At 38.8% G+C, this 20,360-nt stretch overlaps 1 protein-coding gene across 1 annotated transcript in view; it reads left to right on the top strand.

Annotated features, from left to right (window-relative positions):
• The first annotated feature begins 233 nt into the window (after window positions 1-233).
• LOC138000248 (97 kDa heat shock protein-like) overlaps window positions 234-20,360 on the top strand; it is a 22,136-nt gene continuing 2,009 nt past the window's right edge. Inside the window, exons 1-18 of the mRNA XM_068846513.1 lie at window positions 234-474; window positions 743-800; window positions 1,138-1,278; window positions 2,508-2,630; window positions 4,619-4,718; window positions 5,746-5,873; window positions 7,008-7,091; window positions 8,278-8,438; window positions 9,331-9,407; window positions 9,957-10,215; window positions 10,702-10,835; window positions 12,835-13,040; window positions 13,422-13,487; window positions 13,881-14,078; window positions 15,143-15,268; window positions 15,717-15,824; window positions 17,891-18,010; window positions 19,664-19,825. Of these exons, the coding sequence (XP_068702614.1) occupies window positions 368-474; window positions 743-800; window positions 1,138-1,278; window positions 2,508-2,630; window positions 4,619-4,718; window positions 5,746-5,873; window positions 7,008-7,091; window positions 8,278-8,438; window positions 9,331-9,407; window positions 9,957-10,215; window positions 10,702-10,835; window positions 12,835-13,040; window positions 13,422-13,487; window positions 13,881-14,078; window positions 15,143-15,268; window positions 15,717-15,824; window positions 17,891-18,010; window positions 19,664-19,825 (2,358 nt within the window). The 5' untranslated portion in view covers window positions 234-367. The remainder of the gene's footprint in view (window positions 475-742; window positions 801-1,137; window positions 1,279-2,507; window positions 2,631-4,618; window positions 4,719-5,745; window positions 5,874-7,007; window positions 7,092-8,277; window positions 8,439-9,330; window positions 9,408-9,956; window positions 10,216-10,701; window positions 10,836-12,834; window positions 13,041-13,421; window positions 13,488-13,880; window positions 14,079-15,142; window positions 15,269-15,716; window positions 15,825-17,890; window positions 18,011-19,663; window positions 19,826-20,360) is intronic.

Here is a 20,360-nt window from a genome sequence, read left to right as displayed (position 1 = left end):
GCCGCGTCTACCAACTGAACGCCTGTCCCCAGTTGTTCAAAAGGTGGATAACGCTATCCTCCGGATAAAGCACCATCCATTGGATAGCGCAATTGGCTTTTCTATAACCTATCCACTGGATAGTGATTCATCCGGCGGGTAGCCATTGTTGAACAACTGGACCCGGGAACTGGACCCTGGAGAACAGGTTTTGTAGACTGGATACGAGGTACGTGACGTCAAATTCCATTTATAGTATTGAAAATGGCTTCCAGCATTGCCGGCTTGTCTTCTCTGTGAGAGAGACCACGTGAAGTGCAGTGCAGTTGTCTGATAGAGTGAATTACTCACTCCGAAGGCCAGGAAAAGTGGATCTGTTGAAGCAGAAATGTCTGTTGTAGGATTTGATGTGGGAAATGAATCCTGTTTCATCGCCGTCGCGCGTGGCGGAGGCATCGAGACGATTGCCAACGAATACAGCGACAGACGAACACCGTGAGTTGAATCCGGTTTTGCTAGTCTCATTTCTCTAATGAACAAGTAATGCCTTGATTCATTCGATTACAGTCACATGAACGCTGCATTAGCATGATGTTTTGTTAATATCAGCGTACAGTTAAAATAAAAAGAACGAACGGTGCTTTCAGATAAATTGAAGTACGCTTAGTTTTTAATTTATTTCTCATCCGCAATAGATTCCATCATTCCGGAATTTGAATAACCCGAAATTGAGCTTGCATTCTCCCTATTTTTTTTCATGTAGGAGTGTCGTATCACTTGGAGAAAGATCCAGGAGTATTGGCACAGATGGGAAAAATCAGGTACACCGAAAATTCCTCGTTTTCCATGAAAAGGTTCATGATTTCAAAACTCTTTCATTGGGGTCAGGTATGTCAAATCGTCACTTCCCTTGAGTTCTCCGAAAAGGCTGATATATCGGACTACGTGCGTGCACTATTTAAACAATTTGAAATGGAGAGAATTGCATTATTTTAATATCTAAAATGTGCATGTTCATGTTCCATTTAAATTTATCACATGTACACGTACATGTTAATTACTTGAAAAATGAAAGTTGTACAAAAAGAGAATCATGCCTGCTGGCTTGAGATCACTCTGTGAGGACAGAGTTAGAATTTTGTTTTTTTTATTATACAGATGACATTTAACTTAAAAAGTACTGTGAGCCAATTCAAGAGACTCATTGGTAGGAAATTCAGTGATCCAATTGTTGCTGAAGAGAAGAAACGCCAAACTTGTCAGCTGGTTGAATTGCCCGGAAACTCTATTGGTGTCAAGGTACAGTAATTCCCAGAACTGCCTGTGTTTGGTTGCTATTTCGCACAAACCAACCAGTAACTTGTACCAGTAGTGAATCAGTATGCTTTGACTCATTACTGGTATACTGTCAGATCATTAAAATTCCTTTTGCTGATCTTAGTGCAACTTTTCAGATTATTTCAACCCAGGAGTAAGGTGACTTGAAAAATATGATCATCAGATGAACTGTTTTTCTGAGAAAAACCAAAAGTAAACAAAACTACTTTCCAGTTGTACAACAGCTCCTTTGATCAAGCTCCATCAAGGGATTTTGAATACCAAGTGTGAAAAAACATGAAGAGGATTTAGATGGGAAACAATTTAATAGTTACAGGAACTGATTAAGTAGTGGCCCTCAAAAATAATAAAATTGGTTTTCTATATAAGATGTCAGTGTATAAAAGAAAGTAGTAGTGTAACAATCAAGTTAGATGCAATAGGGATTTGACTGTATAATTAATACACCCTATAATAAAAATTAGTGAAAATGTTTGGAAATAGTTGAACTTACCATACACATGTAGATTAAAGATGTTATAAATCAGGGTCTTCTGATTTCCTTCCCTAACTCAAGCAGATGTCATTAAGTCCTTCCTTATCATGGATTTCAGTGTTAAAAATCTACACCTAAATCTGTTGAATTTTGTGTTCGCTGTTGGAAGTTGAATGATGCAACACTGGATTAGGTCCTGAATAATATTTAATTGCAAAACATCACATTTAAAAGCTGCTTAATTGAGTGGAAAGAGATATGTTTTGTTTCTTTTTGAGTTAATTACTAAGGAATAAAACATTAATTTTGTGAAATATAGGAAAAATGTGAAGTTACAATCATTGCCGTAAAAAACTCGCTTATAAGCTACACTCGTAGATAACGGGCACCCCCAAATTTCAAGCATGATTTTGAGGAAAAAATTAAAACTTGAAAACAAGCACTCTGGAAAAAAAGTTGTTTGTTTGTTTGTTTGTTTGTTTGTTCGCAGGTGTTCATGATAAAGTTGCGGAAATCGAACGCTGTGTATTTGCTGCAACCTTAAGGAGTTAATCAACCCTTAGAATAGAGCTAATCTGACAGTGTTACGGTCTTTTATAATCATTAAATTCTTGTCTATAACACCCATCATTCTATTTTAAATCTGTAGGTTTTAGATACTGTAGAAATTTTTTGCGTTAGCATTTGAACATTACTATTCAACTTTCTTTGACAGGTTCGGTACCTGGGAAATGAGGAAGTGTTTTCTCCGGAGCAAGTCATGGGAATGTTACTAACAAAATTAAAACTTATCTCAGAGACTGAATTATCCACAAAAGTTACTGACTGTGTTGTTTCGGTAAGTATTTAACACAAATCCACCAATGATTTTGTGGTCATTGAAATCTTGTTTGAATAATACATGTCTTTGTTCTGGATTTAGTTAAGTTTCAAACCAGCATAAAAGTACAGTTCAGCCCAAAAATATTGCACGCGCAAGAAGTGGTGCAAGAACATGCAAGCTGGCGCAAGAAGTGAAAATACCATGTTTTTGCGGTTGACCCGCAAGAACATTGAAAGCGCAAGAAGTTGGAAAGCTTGCCACAAGAAGCTGCAAGAAGTTACGCACCTAACTGCAAGATGCAAAAAGCGCAAGAAGTTAGCGGGTTCAACCGCAAGAGTAGTCGGGTCGCGCCTGTGTTGCCTGTTCAAAGAGCTGATCACGGATTATGTTTTCCAAAACGTAAATCGCTTCCAAAGGGAAGGGATATAATGCTATCTTTCTTCATGGGAAACATTTTATAGCCATGGGATAAGAACTCAATGTTTGGTCATACCCAGTTTGTCACACACCGTATTTAACACACTCGCTTAATTAAAGAAGAAAGGCAAGTGAGCGTGATTGTTTCAAAACAGTACTGTTAGAAAAAATTCCTTCAATCACGCCATGTAATCACCAACAAGTAGGCTCGCAAGCATACACTTTACTAGTAACAAACCACTTCTAAAGAATGAACTTTTGAATCTGTTGTAGATTGAATGCGTAGCAATTTGCACATGATGCCGAAAAGGTAACAATGTCTTGTGATGCCTACCTCCAATCCTTGGCACCAGAAAACCAGTGGTATCATAACAATACTAATAATAAATAAAAAACAAAAGCTTCTAAAGTTGTAGCTCCTTTAAAGAAAAATTTATCAGGGGAACTGGAAAAGCGTCTTGTGTGCCTTCAATTTGCATAACTACCGTTTATGTGCTAAAAACAAATCGGTCGTGCTTATGTCATGTAATTCGTTGTGGCATATATTCACTATTTTTTTAAGGTAATACTCAGCACATGTATTTACTTTTCGTTTCTTTTGGCTTTACAAAGACAGAATGGATACAGAAGAAGTCGAAACAAAACAAGTTCCCCATCAAGTTGCCTTAGGACACGTTAAACTTGATTCATGTCGATCTTCTTCTCAGCCATCAACATAACAGTGATCGTGAACTTAGAGTCGAATTCAGAACCAACCATAATTTAATCGGATACAAGTTGCATAAAGGTAGTTCAAATGTGGAAAAAATCTCATCGAATAACAATATATCCACCTGATTGGAAACTATACATGTAGGCAGCTGACTTTTGAGCCTCTCACGTAATTTATCAACAGTGTGACAACAGTTTGCGTAGAGGAAGGTATTCTTGTCGATCCCTTGATAAACATTTTTTTGAATGGGATTTTTGGTAGCAAAAGGTTTTCGTCTGATATTTATTCTGACTGCTATCATGCGACATTAGTCTTTGTGCAAATGTACGAAAAAATCATCATATCATTGCGACATTTGTTTACATATGATACGTGTAACTCCGCTGTCGTGACCGTCATAAAACCTAGACTCCACTTTTTATTTCATACTGTACGCGCTATAGAAGGAGATTCGACCGTGCCTTGGCCTGAAAAATGTCATCTTGTTGCGAGTTTTGTATATCACCTTCTTTCTGAGATGTTGCCTCAAAGAAGTTCTTGCGGTCCATATTTCTTAATGGAAAGAAGTTCTTGTGGTGTCAACTTCCACTTGAAAGAAGTAGTTCTTGTGGCTGGAAGTTCTTGCGCGTGCATTAAATTTTGGGCTGTACTGTAGGACTGATGAGTCCTAATTGATGATTAAGAAATAAGATAAAATACTAATATCATTGCAGTAATTTACTTTCCTGAAGCAATAAATACAAAATGAAGACAACTACATTTGGTAGTTCTAGAGCTTTAGTTCTCAGAGTTAGAGTAATGAGCAAATGATGCGTGACGTCATGTTACCTGAGTGTCCAATAATTATCCAATAATTAAAATCATTTTGCCTTAGGTTCCCAGTTACTACACAGACAGGCAAAGAAGAGCCATGTTGGATGCAGTGGCCATGGCAGGATTGAACTGTCTCAGATTTATGAATGACACCACAGCAGGTATCCAGTCAGGACTCTTAAGCTGAGAATTTAAGATTTCTTTGTACAAGTACTCCTTGTTATGGGGACACACAAGGCATGCACAGTGCTGTCACTTAGGGCCAGTGGCTGGGGACATCTCCTGAGGACTGCTGTACCAGCCAAAAATAGTTAATAATGTCTGGCGTGTCTTTTCACAGGGGTGGATTTAGGGGTTCGAGGGGGCCCCCCTTTTCCCCTGTATTTAAAGAGCTTTTGTAACCAACCGACTTTGAGGTGGTACAGTGTTCATCAGGGGCTTTTACTTAAGATAATGATTAGTTCAGTTTCAGAGCTTTTCTTATTTCAAATACATCTTGACTAATGTGAAATTTTCGGATAGAAAGCATTGCTGATAAAAACCGACAAATGTTTATTCAAACAAGTCATTTTTTGTTTCTCGTCGTTTCGTAAGTTAGTTTTCGTCAGTATTATATTTTATAAGTTTAAGTTCGTTTCATTTCGTTTCGTTTGTAAAGATAGCTTTGTTATAGTTTAGGATTAGGTAAAAGTGAATAATAAGTAAGAAATCGTCAGAACACTTGCTGCCTTTTCTTCAGCCCACTCTTTTTGGAATTTCTGGATCCGCCCCTGTTTCAGATAACATGACATGTCTCTTGGAAAAAAAGACTCTTGGAAATGTGATAAGGTGAAGGTCTAAATGCTATCACCAAACTTTCCAGGTTCTTTGCTCACTGAACTGTGTAATAATTATATTTATTTTCCCAATATTATTTTTATTAAGTAAAATTACATCTGCCTTTATGGATAAATAATAAGTATAATTATATTAGCAGCATGACATGAAATTGCGTACAGTTTTTCTAAGGGATTTTTAAGATTTCTAGCAATAAAAATAAATGAGTATTATAGCAATGTTTAACGATTCTGTTTGAAGAATCTTTTGGTTCCATTATTCTTGTAGTTAGCAGTAGTTTCTGAGCTGATAAAAGTCAAGGTAGCTACAGCAAGTTTATGATAGTGATACTTGATTGATTTTGTTCTACAGTTGCTTTGGCTTATGGTATTTACAAACAAGATCTTCCCTCTGATAAACCAAGAAATGTGGTCTTTGTTGATATGGGTCACTCTTCCTTACAAGTCTCTGCCTGTGCATTTTTAAAAGGCCAACTCAAGGTTTGTTGAATGTGCAATGCTAGACTATTGCCTGAGCTTCTGTGAGTGCATAATATTTAGCTGGATTCCTTAGAAATAAAGTCTTGCCAACTGATTTACTTTTAAAAAGGTATTGGGAGCTTTTAAGAGTTCTGATACATATATTGTCTGAAAAATACAGTTCTTTGGCAGATTTTGTAGCTGTTGTGAGTTGTGTGATGGTGATAACAATGCAGAACATTTGTATGGTTCCTAGTGACTGCAAATCCATACCTTTGCCATAGCAACCCAAATTTTGTTGAGGCAAGTTGCGTGTGAGGTGTACTTGCCCAGCTGACAACTTTGATGCTCCTGTCCTCAAACGTTCGGGCTAGATTTCAGTCCTCAAAGATTGTTTCTTTAGTACCGGTACCCTTTTCCTTTGCTTCCAAAGTGACTGTTGAATGCACTTCAATAATCCGAGACTATTTCTAGTAATAATTTATTATCATCGGTACTTAGGGACAGCATAATTGCAGGTTAGGGTCTATGTCAAGTTACTATCCTCTAAATCTCACTGGGAGTTGTGATTTTTAATTAAAATTCTTAAACATTGTTATAATAATTATAATTATTTGTAGTATTAGTACTTAACCAAACAAAATGTTCCTGACGTTTTTTTCTACAGTACTGAGAGTAACTCAACACTCATCTTTGTAACAGCCACTTTTTTATGGTTGAATAATATTGTCAATGACCAGTGGATAAATGCGAGCAACCTCGTTCCCAAGTCTCTTCTACCGCTCCAGGTGTAAAGAAGAAGAGAGATCCCGGCAACAAGTCTCAACATTTTCACCTTTCATTATTCATTTTCCGAGTTCAGTGGCTCTTTTGATTCCTTTCATGAACATGTACACTGTACTCGGTCCCATAAGGGTTTTGAAACAAGTGTAAAATGTAATGAAATAGCATGTATGGTTTCAGTGGATGTAGTCTCATGTCTTGTCTAATCTTTTGGTGGCACCCAATTCAGCCATTTTGCGTAATTTGTAAAAAAAAAAATGCTGAAGACTGCATACTTTTCCTAGTGTTCCATTTCGTTTTGTCTGCTGTTTATATTCCTGTCCAGTCATACTTTTTTTACCATAATTTATTGTTTTGATTTTGCAAATTCAGGTTCTTGCTACTGTAGCTGATCCTGACCTTGGTGGAAGAAATTTTGATGAAGTTTTAAGAGATCATTTTGTAGTGGAAATTAAGGTACAGTGTAGGCCTGATTAAGTTTACTATCTTTAAGCCTTTTCTTTGCCATGTAAAAGTCATGCACTGTATGCCTTAATACAATTGAAAGTCAATTGCAGCACAGGCAAGTCCTCGCAAGTACATTTTAATGTCCGTCTTTGGCTTATACGTTTTATTTTACCATTTCAGACCCGGTGATGTAACTCCAGGGAACAGTTTCTTTCATATGTCGCCACATGCATATGTATGCATAACTTATGAAAAAACAAAAGGAAAATTCCCTTGGAAACATCACATGTTCTGAAATGAGAAAATAACATGTACAAGCTAAAGAGGTCCATGCTGTTTGGTGAGAATATGAAGATACTTCCAAAAAATATTATTCAATATTTGAGTAATCAAAAGTCAGTGCAGTCTAGCCAAAGCTAACAGACTATGTGCTGCTAGGGTTATGCATGGAAAACACATGCACGCATTTTGCGCATGTGTAGATGCTGCGATTTCTGTGGCCAGTACTGTAAGTCACTGCGCTACGAGAGGGTGAATTTTCTTAAGATGGCTTTCATGTACTACAGTTTTCCGATCAAGATTTTGAAATCTGTGAAATCTGTGTTAAAATTTTGGGAATTAGTAAACAATATGAAGACGAAACCATCAACATTTTTTAAAAAGATCTTTCAGACCGTTTTTTCAGTTATTATCAAAATAGAACAAAATAGGCATTTTTGCCATTTGCAAAAGACGTGTCTGACAGATTAAACTGTTAAATTTTATCTCTATACATGATTATTTTTTCTCGCTAAGGAAATCCTGAAATTTTAAGGTGGGATTGTGCAGCTGGTTTTTGAGAAAAAGGCCTTTGAAATGTCTAGTTTCCAGTCCCCTCCAGGAGCTCGGTCACTGATTTTCCTGATTTGCATTTACTTGTTAGGTAGAATTACATTTTACTTCAGAAGAGAAATGCTGTTGCTTTAATTTCACAGATTTCAAAATCTTGATCTCTTTCTTCAGAAAACTGTACAGTAAGCCACCTTAACTTACCTTACAATTCTCTTTGGGTGAGAATATAGAGTCAAATTTATTTGTAAGCCAATCACTACATGTAGTTATACTGAAGCAACTGGAAACCAAGCAGTTCCAGCACACTTAATACATAATGTTGAAAACCGTTTTAATGGTACGATTCTTTGTCTTTAATGATCAGAAAAAGTACAAGTTGGATGTTGCGTCAAACGTGAAAGCTGGGATCCGCCTAATTCGAGAATGCGAGAAGTTAAAAAAGCTGATGAGTGCCAACTCGCAGGATATTCCAATGAACATTGAGTGCCTGATGGAGGACACAGATGTCACTGGTAAAATGAAAAGGTGCTGACCGCTCTAGAGTATTGAGGTGCTTCTTTAGCCTAGCAACGTTTTAGCTGTAAACACTGGCTTACAAGCCACACTTTTTCTCTTAAAAATAAACTTGCAATAGTGGCTGCAGCTCCATGCAAGTAGGAAGATGACAACTATCCTCTTCAAGCTATAATGTGTACGGATTGGTAAGGCATCAGAGCTTATTGATTAATCTTACAGCTCCAGTTTAGGGCTCAAAGGACTTGTGAGTTCTAACCTTTTGGTTAATGTCCCCAAGGTCTTGGCATTTGGCAAGGTACAATTTCATTTGCAAGAATGACATTAGTTAGATTGCTATACATGTACAAGCAGTTTGGTTAACAGTTTTCTCACTGGAAAATGCTCCAGGGTTTCTGTTTGGGTTAAAACACCATGCCAATATTTTGGAGGGTAGGTGCCGTAAAGGTACAATGTAGCAAGGGAGGAGACAGCACTCTCCTCAGCAGCAAGGAGGTCGCCATGGCAACCGAGCCACAGTCCACCTCCCAGGCACCTGTCAACACATCACTGAGAGAAACCAGTGTGTGGAGTATATATACTTACCCCAAAATACGGAAGGGAGGGAGGGAGGGAGGGTAAAGAAGCAAGCAAGCGAAAAAGCAACTCAAGCCAAAGCACATGGCAATGCCCCTTCAAACCTCCCTGGAACCCCCCCCCAAGTATCCCAGGAAACACCGCTGCATTGGCTTGGTTTTAACTTTGCCTAAATTATATTTAGCCTCATTTAAATTGAAAAAATAGTCCAAACTCCAGCTGCAGCTTATACATGCACATTGGTATTTTAATGAATTTTCACTGATAAATAAATATTGCAACTCATTTGCCTTTTGCATCTTGTAAATCCTTAATTTGCACTTTTTAGAGCTGATTTTGAAGAAGAAGTTCAAAGTCTCCTGTTGAGAGTCGAATCAACTTTGAAATCATTGCTAGAGAAATCAGGTATGTGCATGCCATCCTCAACTCATTAAAAATACATGTAACTATTGCTGGGCTCAAAATTGCTACCAATACAGTCACATTTGTGACTGAATTTTCTTGTGACTAAAATATCTGTAGGAGTTGCAAATTTTCTACTGCTTTCACCTTTGCTCTTACACGTATGAAATAAATGGGTTAGCAGTTGCTAGTTTTGCTAATATAATAAATTTATAAAGAAATGAAAAAAGTATTTTGTTTTAATCTGAAGATATGGGGCAACATTGTAGCATACTTTAGCTGTGGTGTTACCTGATCATTTTGCTATTTTCATTGGTTTTCTTATGCTCATGTTTTGTTAAACTGCTGGCAACAGGATACAGCGTGATGACCCGTGATTACAAATAATACATTTAGTAACTAAAACTTATGAACTTGCTACTAATTTTCTTAAAATTGTGACTGGAATTTTTTATATCTCTAGCCCTATATTGGCTTCATTTTAGTTCATTGTGTGATTTAATTATTGTTTTGATGAAAATAAAGATTTTATTAATTTTGTTATGTTTTTAGGCCTAAAGGTTTCTGATATAGAGGCTGTTGAAATAGTGGGAGGTTCAACACGCATTCCTGCTGTAAAAGATATAATAAAGAAGATTTTTGCGAAAGAAATAAGCACAACCTTGAATGCTGATGAAGCTGTTGCCAGAGGCTGTGCTCTGCAATGTGCCATGCTTTCACCGACGTTTCGAGTGAGAGAATTTGTTGTCACTGATGCAGTTCCATACCCAATTTTTTTGACATGGAAGTCACCGAATGTTGATGATGAGGGGTATGAGTTTTTGTTCTCTTTTTTTGTTTAATGTATTTTGATGATTTTGATGGTGGGTGTTCCCCAACTTATGCTCTGGGCAGGGGCAGATCCAGTATTTTTCTTAAATAGGACCGAGGGTCTGAAATTAACTTTTTGGTGCAGGCGCCAGGTGGCAACTACAATTTTTTTTCAGTTGCTATATGCAAAAAATTTAATTTGGTCGCCAAAGAGTGTCCATAATTGTTTGCTTCTGATCATAGACAGAAAACATGAATTTCGAAAATACATTTCTTACGAGCGCTTCGAGCATTCGTATTTCATTTGATGTCAATGCTCTTAGACTAGATATGGTTATTTTGGTACTGTGTGTGATTTATCAATCTACAATGTAGATCTCTGCATGTCCGTTTTTAAGATAACATCCACATCATTGATTGTCTACCCTGTTTTATTTACCTACTGGCCAATACCTTACCTTACTTACCTTGTACCTTGTTGCTCCAGGGAGATGGAGGTTTTTGCTGTTAACCACGCTTTCCCTTTCTCAAAGATGCTGACATTTTATCGCAAAGAACCATTTAGTTTAGAAGCAAGCTATGGTAAAAATGTCAATCTACCTCTTGAAGATGGCTTTATAGGTAAGCTACTTGTGTTCTTACATGGAGTTCTGTAGGTAGGCTGTTGCAAACTGATTGAGAATCGTGCATTTTAAAATTGGAAGATTTTTCTGGTGCCATGGCAGGAGCAACTTCTCAGCTTTATTTAAGCAATTGTCTCTTACAGATCCTTAAAAACTTCAGGTGGCTTGAGGTGTCTGCAAGTGACAACTCCTTAAAATTAATTGTCCAGTTTAGTGCAAGAATCACTTTTTACCTCTCATCTTTAATGCACACCTCAAATATGTTATATATATCAGTATACATAAATTTTATTTAGAGTCCTTTCACAGGAACATACGAGCAAACTTACTGTAAACAAACTGACTTGCTCCCAACGCAGGGTTTTTAATAAGAGATTGCGGCCAGCAAAACTCGCTAGCTGTTACACATGAACTCGCCACCTTTTTTCCTTTGAAATTACCCCAAATTTTACGAATTGGATCGGCAAAGTTTTGTTCATGAAGAACAAAAGAGACTCCAGAATTGTGAGTAATTTCGGCAGCGAGTTCTGTTTTCCTGTCCTTTCTAGGATCGGGCACACACATTTTTGAAGCAGCAGTCCAGTAGTCCAGTACTTGGTGTAAGCTGCCTGATATGTTAACTACAATATGACATCCGTGAAAGGTCTTTTTGTTCACGACTGATAAAATACATTGCACACAGCTGTATAGAAAGGAGCCTTAAAGGGGCTATATCATGCTATTTCCCAACATATGTTTTGCTGTCAACTGAATTTCAAAAAAAAAAAATTAGAGTATTCATGTACTCTCTCTGAATCAGAAAAAAAAAACAAAATTAAATTATATCAGTGTTCTATTTAAATACCCTAATTTGTGCTCCTGAATGCAGGAAATGTATTCTAAGAGGCGTAAATTTCAAAATTTCCCGATACAAGCCTGTGTCTCCATTCTCCGCCTTCTTCGAAGGTTTTGCCACCTACTAAAATTTCTGAAAACCCTGCCAACTGAGTGGCCGCACCGTCATCGCAAAGTTCATGAGTTCAAATCCCTTGAAAGGTCAGCTTACAAGCCAAGTGGCCCATCAGGCCGGAGCTTATCCCCCGTTTCTGTAGCATGAAGCGACTAGGAGTATTTCTACTCCCCCCTGGATGGGATGCCAGTCCATCGCAGGGTTGCCCCCAGCATTTCGCCGGTACCCTTTTATACACCTGGGTGGAGAGAGGCACCGTGAGAGTAAAGTGTCTTGCCCAAGAACACAACACAATGCCAGGACCCGATCCCAGACCGAATATTCGCTCCGGAGTCAAGCGTACTAACCATGAGGCCACCGCACCTCTCTGAATTTTCCAGGTGTCTATAAGGGATAGGTGCTTGAATTGTCCAATTTAATTTAATAAAACAATTATTCCATTCGCCGTTGGATACGAGATTGGCCATTTGTCATCTCGTATCCAATGCGGGCTCATGGAATAATTGTTAATTATTATATGGTTCTGTCTCACAAGGACTGGGAACTACCAAGTTCACGAATTTGATTGGCTGAAATCGATATTGACCGCGGTCTAGATTTTCCCATCTAGACCGGCATCTAGTCTGGTAGTGTTTTGCGGTTAGGGTTGAGTATTTTCTCCTACCAATATTTATTTATGGAAGTGCCAAACAGCATAATGACAAAAGAGAGGATGACGAGCAAACTTTGACAGAATTAAGTTCAGCTCATCGCCACTCATCGCCGTCTGCAAGCAAAATGTCAGTTAGTACAAACCAGTTACATTAAACAAATTAAATTGTTCTTGTTTGCCATATAATAAACATCTTATTAACTGAGCTTAGTCAGTCTGTATGGGAGAATCTTGACCTCGGTCGTGTGTACAGACCTCACTGCGTTCGGTCTGTACTCACGACCTCGGTCAAGATTCTCCCATACAGACCTCCTGCTCGGTTAATAAGAGCTAATTATTACTGAATTGTATAGTGGGATCTGATTGAGTTATCATTAAAGGTGATTTTATATTTAGGGAGTTTTTCAATCCAAGATGTTGTACCAAACAAGGAGGGCGAATCTTCGAAAGTCAAAGTTAAAGTTCGTTTGGACATTCATGGTGTGTTTACTATTGTTAATGCAAGTTTGGTGGAGAAACTTGCCACTGCAACCGATACAGAAACAGAGAAAATGGAAGTGGAAGGACAAGACAAAGCAAAGGAGCCAGATGCTGCCACTGAGGTATGTTATGTTATCATGGCCAGCAGTCGGCCAAGGAATAATTTAATCAGTGATGCTGCACAGGCTCAGCAGGCCGTTTTTCTTACCCTGAAAATAAAATTAATTACTTTTACCATAAACTGCAACTATTTTAAACAGATTTAGCATTAATGTTTTAAATATTAATGAAGCATAATTATGATGAATGTTAATAATAAAATTATTATTAGTTTTTTTAAGAGATTTCGTTTGGAAGCAGATGCTTTTCAAATACGTTGTTCAGAGCATTTTTTTGTTTTCGTCTCGTTTATAGATGTAAGATCACTGTCAACAACAGGTTATTGCCGGTATGCTCCCCTAATTTTGATGTAACTTTTGTTATCTGTCTTTATGTTATTTTAGAAGACCACAGACGAACCAAGTGGATCGCAAGAAGGTAGTGAGGAACCCATGGAGACCTCCGCTGAGGCAAGTAGTTATTTTAAGTTATTCGCTGACAAATACAGCTGTACATTGTAGTAACCTTCATTATGCACTACTAAAACTCTTTTATTGAAGTACATTCTATGCCAAACTTGTTTGTCAGAAAATGAAACAAAAGGACAGCGCAGACCTACCAAGCGAAAGAAGCTGGTGTAGTGGAAGGAAGGAACTTTATTTAAGTGTCTAGTCGTTCTAGCGCTGGAGCGCTAATTGGGGGGGGACACTGTAAACTGAAATTAACAATGAAAGTAAATCAAATCAAATGTTGGTTTTTGAAGCGGGAGAGGGTGGGGGGAGTTATGAACCCACAACCTCCCTCACAGGTAATTCATTGGTCTGCTATTTGGGCTAACTTGTTCGCGACTGTTTGTCCCACAGAGCTCAGATTCCAGTGAACAGAAAGGTGATTCTGCAAAGAGCAACGAAACGGAAGGTGCAGAAAGTAGCAAGGGAAAGAAGGAAAATGGCGCACCTGCTAAGAAAAAGAAACAGCAAGTCAAGACAATCGAGCTCAAAGTAGAGACATCAACACCTGGATTAACATCAACACAGCTACAGGAGAAGATTGATAGGGAGGTATGTTATGGGAAGTGACTTTCCATCATCCTGTAAATAGACGCATGAATTTACTGTAGCTGTTGAACACAATTAACGTAAGAACTGTTAGAAACAAATTATGCAAGAGACTGCGGTAAGCCATTGGTTCGAAAAAATTTTTGGCACGTGTTTCCGTGATAAGAGCTTGGCTTATAATTCAAAAACTCATTAATAATTCATGACACGAACAGGACAGGATTTCTCGTTCTCCTCAACTTTCACTCGCGTTTCTATAACTCGATAGAAACACGGTACATGTTTTCTATTTCTTAAGTAAATATAATACACAAAGAATCTTAATCCCGGGAGATTTGTATCGGGTACAACATTGAGTTAGCCGATAAGGTCTATCTTCCACACCACTTTCATCATCATCATCAGCATCAGCATCGTTGTCATTATCGTCGACGTCAGCATCGTCAGCATCGTCGTTATGATGGTGATAACATCTCAGAAGTGTTAAAATCAGACAACAGGTGTTACAGGTAACAAGGAACCGCGCACCGGTGGCTCAGTTCGTTGAGCATCGGCCTGTCATTCAGGAGGTCACGGGTTCGAACCCCGGCCGGATCAACACTCAGGGTCTTAAAGTAACTGAGGAGAGAGTGCTGCCTTTGTAATGACGTCTTCTGGGATAAAGACTATAAACCGTCGGCCACAAATATCTCCTATGTTCATAAGCTCCCTGTGGGACGTTAAAGAACCCACACACTATTCGAAAAGAGTAGCGGATGGAGTCCCCGGTGTTGTGGCTGTCTTGTTCTCTCCAGTAGAAGTGGCTGGCTTGGCCAGCTGGGCAGTGATGTCTCCAAAAAGTGTTACGGTGTATGAGGCCACCTAAGCAGAAACAGCCGCAAGTCAAAAAGGGACTTTGCCGAGTGCTGGAACATGTAGATGTAGATGAAGGAATACATCTTCTAGCCTTTCGCTGTGGGTTGGTTTTTGTCAGTGTAACAGTTGCATCCTGTAATAGTCAAAAGGCTCTCGTAAATGGCTATGTAGTCATAGTAATTTAGTAACAGTAGTAATTTATTTTATTGCAGCATCAAATGATATTGCAAGATCGTAAGGAGCGAGAAAAAGGAATTGCCAAGAATGCAGTGGAAGCGTATGTCTATGACATGAGAGGAAAACTGTTTTCACAGTTAGAGAAGTTTATAACCGAAGAGGTAATAATTGAGTTGGGGTATAAGCGGCGCGCGACTATCACAAATATATGTTGTTTGTGCTTGTTCTCTTTCAAAAAAATGTGTTAAGATAAAGGACCTTATTTGACGAGGGTAACACGTGCCAATGAATTAGAGTTACTGATTAACTTGTGGCCCTCGGTGCGCACCTTTTAGCCCCCTTCCTCCGTCAATGCCCCGTTTTACTGGTATTTAAAGCAGCAGCTACACGGATCAGAAGAAAGTCGAAACAGACGTCGATCGATTGAGACTGGGATCGAGCTGGCGACCTCCGCTCAGATGGCCGTGAACTAATTTGTTTTCATTTTCTGCTCCATTGTCAATTGTCAATTGACTGTAAACGGGGTCTTTTATTGGCAAGTGATGAGATATATTTGTTTAGTCTTGTTGTATCCTGGGTGAAGGTGTTCTTGCTTAACCCGTCTTGCAGGCGAGAACAAAATTTGCTGCTGAACTTGAAAAAACCGAAGACTGGCTGTATGAAGAGGGTGATGACCAGTCCAAGAAAGTTTATGAAGACAGACTTGACGATTTGAAGGTAATGTGAACAGTGAGGTGACAAAAGAGGATTGATCAATGCAATTGCACTGATCAGAACTTGGAAGTGATTGACAAGTAATCATCTTGGATAATTTGCACGCTCAGGCATGCCGAATGGGCCAATTTACAGTTGTCTGCTGTCTTGGTACAGACTTCATAGAACTTATCATTTAAATTGAAGAAATTTAAGACGTAATTTACATTATATACCTTTAAGGAGTTTTAATGTAACAAAGCACTTATGTCTGGTCCCTCGGGAAACTAATTAGTTTTGTTTTCCCTCGAGTCCTGATGTTTCCCTTTCGTCTCGGGAGGACTCTCGGGAAAACAAAACTAACTGATTCCCTCGGGACCATACATTTAGTGTATAATGTTGCCCGCTCAGACTTTTTGGCGGGAAACAGTTTTATCGTTGGATGTCATGTGACCTCGAAGGAACCAGTTAGAGCGCGCCCTCTTGGCAAAAAAATTCCAGCTCTAAAACAAAAATCGTTTTTATCCATGTATACTTACGTTAAATTGTCATCAAAAAATTACATTTTTTTTTCAAATTAGTTTAAGCAAGGACAATGGCAAAGCAAACGTCAACGAAAACGTCACTGCAACTATCGTAATCGCGATTACAGAAAACACCCGCATAGAGCGAGTTTCAATCGAGTGTCGTAAAACCAAAACCAAAGTAATTACTTTGGCCAATCAAAAAGGACGGAGAGAATCCATTGAACCAATCAAAACTCGAAGTAATTACACATAGCCGACACAAAGTGCGGGAAAATGTGCACGCGCGAGCCACGATTGGTTTTGCTTTTACTTCTGATTGGTTGAAAAAGTGGCGGGAGAACATTGAACCAATCACTTAGTGAAGTAATGCAAAACCAAAGCAATTCGCTAATTACTTTCGACACTCAAATGAAAATCGCTGTATACACTATAAGAACAAGTGGATTAAGAACATCAGGCTGAAAAATAAGAACAAATTCAGCCTGGTAAATAAAACACATTGTTAAAGTGCCCCCTGTGACCAAAAATTCAATTCTTATTTGGATTTCAAATCTCTGTTATCTAAACGCTAAGCGACCAACGTTTTAAGCCTTGATTTAAAAAAGACGGCTGTTTATTTTAACTGGAAATTTCCTATTTAATGGTCCGCCATTACTAACTGATTTTAAGAGAGCTGGATGGAGGAGAAAATGACGTCAAAGGCTCACTAGTTTAAGAATGCAATGCGCGTGTACGCCGCAGAATTATTATACAGCAAGGGAGTTTTGGGCTTTCAGACTTTGAAACTCGCGTTGTGCGTATGTAACAAGCTGCATTCACACGCTGAATTTTTAAGCTAGCGAGTCTTTAACGTCATTTTTTCCTTGATCCAACCCTCTGAGGTCCAATCGGTCAGTTTTGAACGTGAGTAATGGCGGACCGTAAAGTCCAGTACTTGCACTTAAAATAAACGGCCTTTTGATAAAAATCAAAGCTCAAAATTTTGCCAGTCAAGTGTTCAGCGAACACACTTTCAGTATCTGAAGGAAAAAAGGAAGTGATTTTTTTTAATCACAGGGACACTTTAATGTGAAGGGAAACGGTATTAGAATAAGGAAACACCACAGTACAGTAATTCATATCAAAGTACTATGGAGTTCAGGACCATTACAAACTATAAAATCTGTTACAAAAAGCATCATATGTTGATTAAACCTCTAGTGATGTATAATTTGAAGTATTTCTGAAACCAATTTTAAGAACATTTTAACAACACTTTCAAGCTGATTTTTCACTAAGCAACACGATCAGCTTGAAACCTGAAATCAGTGCTCTTATAAGCGGGTGTTTACATCTTATTCACGTTCTTTATTATATCATTTGACTACTCTAAACCTCCATGGATTTGCTTGCTTTGTCGTCAAAACCTAAAATTTGATCATTTCACGTCGGACGGCATGGGAGGATTGCACAACATCATCGTTTGCTAAACTCGTTGACAAGGGATGCCAGTTCGATTCCCACTGAGTGAGAGAAGTCTTTCAGTGCAGCATCTCGTTAATTGATTTGTTGATTATTTTACAGAAAACAGGCGATCCAGTTGTTACCAGGCAGCAAGAGTCCTTAACAAGACCAAACGCATTTGAACAACTTGGGAAAAGCCTGCAGCAGATACGGAAAGTTCTTGAGCTTTGTGCACAGAAGGTGAGAGAGCCCAGGTGCTATTTCACATGTCGTGACCGTTTCAGCCAATCACAACAGACGCAAATGAGCCAATCAAGCAAATGTTGGTGCCGGTCCCAAGCGCGGGAAAACGCGAGCGAGCGTGACGCGAGTTTTTAAGCTAGGCACCGAGCGTTGCAATTCAAAACTGAGTTGTTCACTAGAGAGAGTAAGGTCCTTGCACTAGGTAATTTCTAGAGCGCGAAGGAATATTTCGCTTTGTCTTTTTTGTAAGAATTGTATATTCAACAAACTGTTGCATAAAAAATATAAAAATTCGCCTGGGGTTATAGCTCCTAATTGGTCGAACGAATTGGGCGGCCGCAAGTGGTGAAACGTGGTGCCGGGATCTGTTCTCACAGATGGGAAGATTATTTTGCTAGGATGATCTCAGCGCTAAGGGCAAGCACAAATTAAGCTTTGTAAACTAAGTATTGTAGGAGGATCTTCTTTCTTGGGTCTTCCTTCTGCTGTTATCTTCGTACTACGATTAAACAGCCCTTGAAGCAATCTCGACATGCCTTTCTACCTCGGAAAATAGCTGAAATACTATTGTGATATGATATGATATGATATTTTATTATTTATGCACGGTAAAATCATCAGCTAAGATTACAAACAATGCTAAAATCTAAATTACAAAAGGTAAAATTTTAAAATGATTACAATAAAATACAATTACTATAATACTATATTAATTCTAAAGCTGCTTTCCATGAATGCCGTGCTTTATACTAATCTTACGGGCTCCCGTAGAACGTAGATAAACGACCTACAATAAGCGACCGAAGTAGTTGAAACACTGAATTGGGAAGACCACAGTTAGGAAAAAAATCACCTTAACTTACATTTTCCACTTACATTCCCCCTCCCCCTCCCCCTCCCCCTTCAATATTGGTAACAGAAAAAGGAAGTGTTGGTGATGAAAAACAACATTTTTAGGGGGAGGGGGGTGGGGGTTAGATGAAAAGATTGTGGGAAAGTGTCTCAATCCTTTCGGCGCTTATTGTAGTTCCTTACGGCTTTTTGTAGCTCAATGGATAGAGCATCCGATCGGTGTTGCGGAACTCGCAGGTTCGAATCCTGCCTAAGGACGCTTTCCATTTGACAAAACTGACCGTCTAGAGCACTGAGGCATTTGGAAGGACTAAATCTACAACGCCTTCAAATTAACACACATGATCTATATACACTCCTCCAGGAGCCGGTTCCTGAAAGGTGTAATAACTCTATTCCAGGGATAAATGTGCCGGAATTCTTTGATTGCACCTGATTTCACGGCTACATTTTGGTATTGTTTTGACACCAACATGGCCGTCTTATCCCGCGAGTGCAATCAAAGAATAGGGCACGTTTATCCCTGGAGTAGAGTTATTACACCTTTCAGGAACCGGCCCCTGCAGGAGAATACGAGGGATTATCATGTAAGTATTCCTTCAAAATGTTGCATTTTCTTTGCAAACGGATGGGTCTGTCCGGTCAGTTGTGACAAAAGGAAAGTGCTTTGGACTCTGATTTTCAGTTGCCTTTTCGCCCTTTGCCAAGGAACTAGTTTATCATGATTGTCCAGTCTTCTTGTAACGTCAGGAAAACCCGATTAAGTTCTAAAAGCTGGATATTAATTTTGTCTCCTAGGACGAGAAGTACGATCATATTGAAGCCGAAGAAATCGCAAAGGCGGAGAAATGTGCCGAGGAGAAAGAACTGTGGCTGAATGATAAGTGGAATGCACAAAGCAAGTTGGCTGATTACCAAGACCCTGTCGTCTACACCTCGATGATAAACTCGGAGAGAAAGGTGCACATCTTTGATGACAACAAATACTCAAAAGTAGTGGTGAATTAAAGTTAGAATGATCATCACTCTTTTATTAATGGTGCGGGATAAGTAAAGGGCATTTGCCAAGAAGAGTAAAACAAGCATACAGAACGAGGCTTGAGCGTGCAAAAATGTTGATAGGGAGCTTAAGCATAGATTACGGCGACGGCAACGAGAACGTCATCTCAAAATACAAATTCGCGTTATTGTAATCACTTCGTGACTATTTCAACCTTTTTAATATGACAAGGGTGTGGTAGTTCCTCAAAAATGACACTGGTCGGAACGGCACTGAAACTTTATCCTCAGTTGCTGACGTTCTTCATAAAAGCTCAAATTTGACTATTTCACGTTGTTGTTTTGCTGACGACGATAAAGAAATGGACAAAAGTGAAAAACGCACGTGCAAGCTATTGTTTTTTCCTACTAAATATGCAAATTTGTGACGTTCTCGTTGCCGGCACCGTTGTCTTTGCTGAAAGTGCCTCTGTGACCAAAAAATCAATTCATATTT

The sequence above is a fragment of the Montipora foliosa genome, chromosome 4 (genome assembly GCF_036669935.1).
Source record: "Montipora foliosa isolate CH-2021 chromosome 4, ASM3666993v2, whole genome shotgun sequence".
In the NCBI taxonomy this organism is placed as follows: domain Eukaryota; kingdom Metazoa; phylum Cnidaria; class Anthozoa; order Scleractinia; family Acroporidae; genus Montipora; species Montipora foliosa.
The sequence above is the reverse complement of the archived record's forward strand: the minus strand, read 5'-3'. Positions and strand labels throughout refer to the sequence as shown.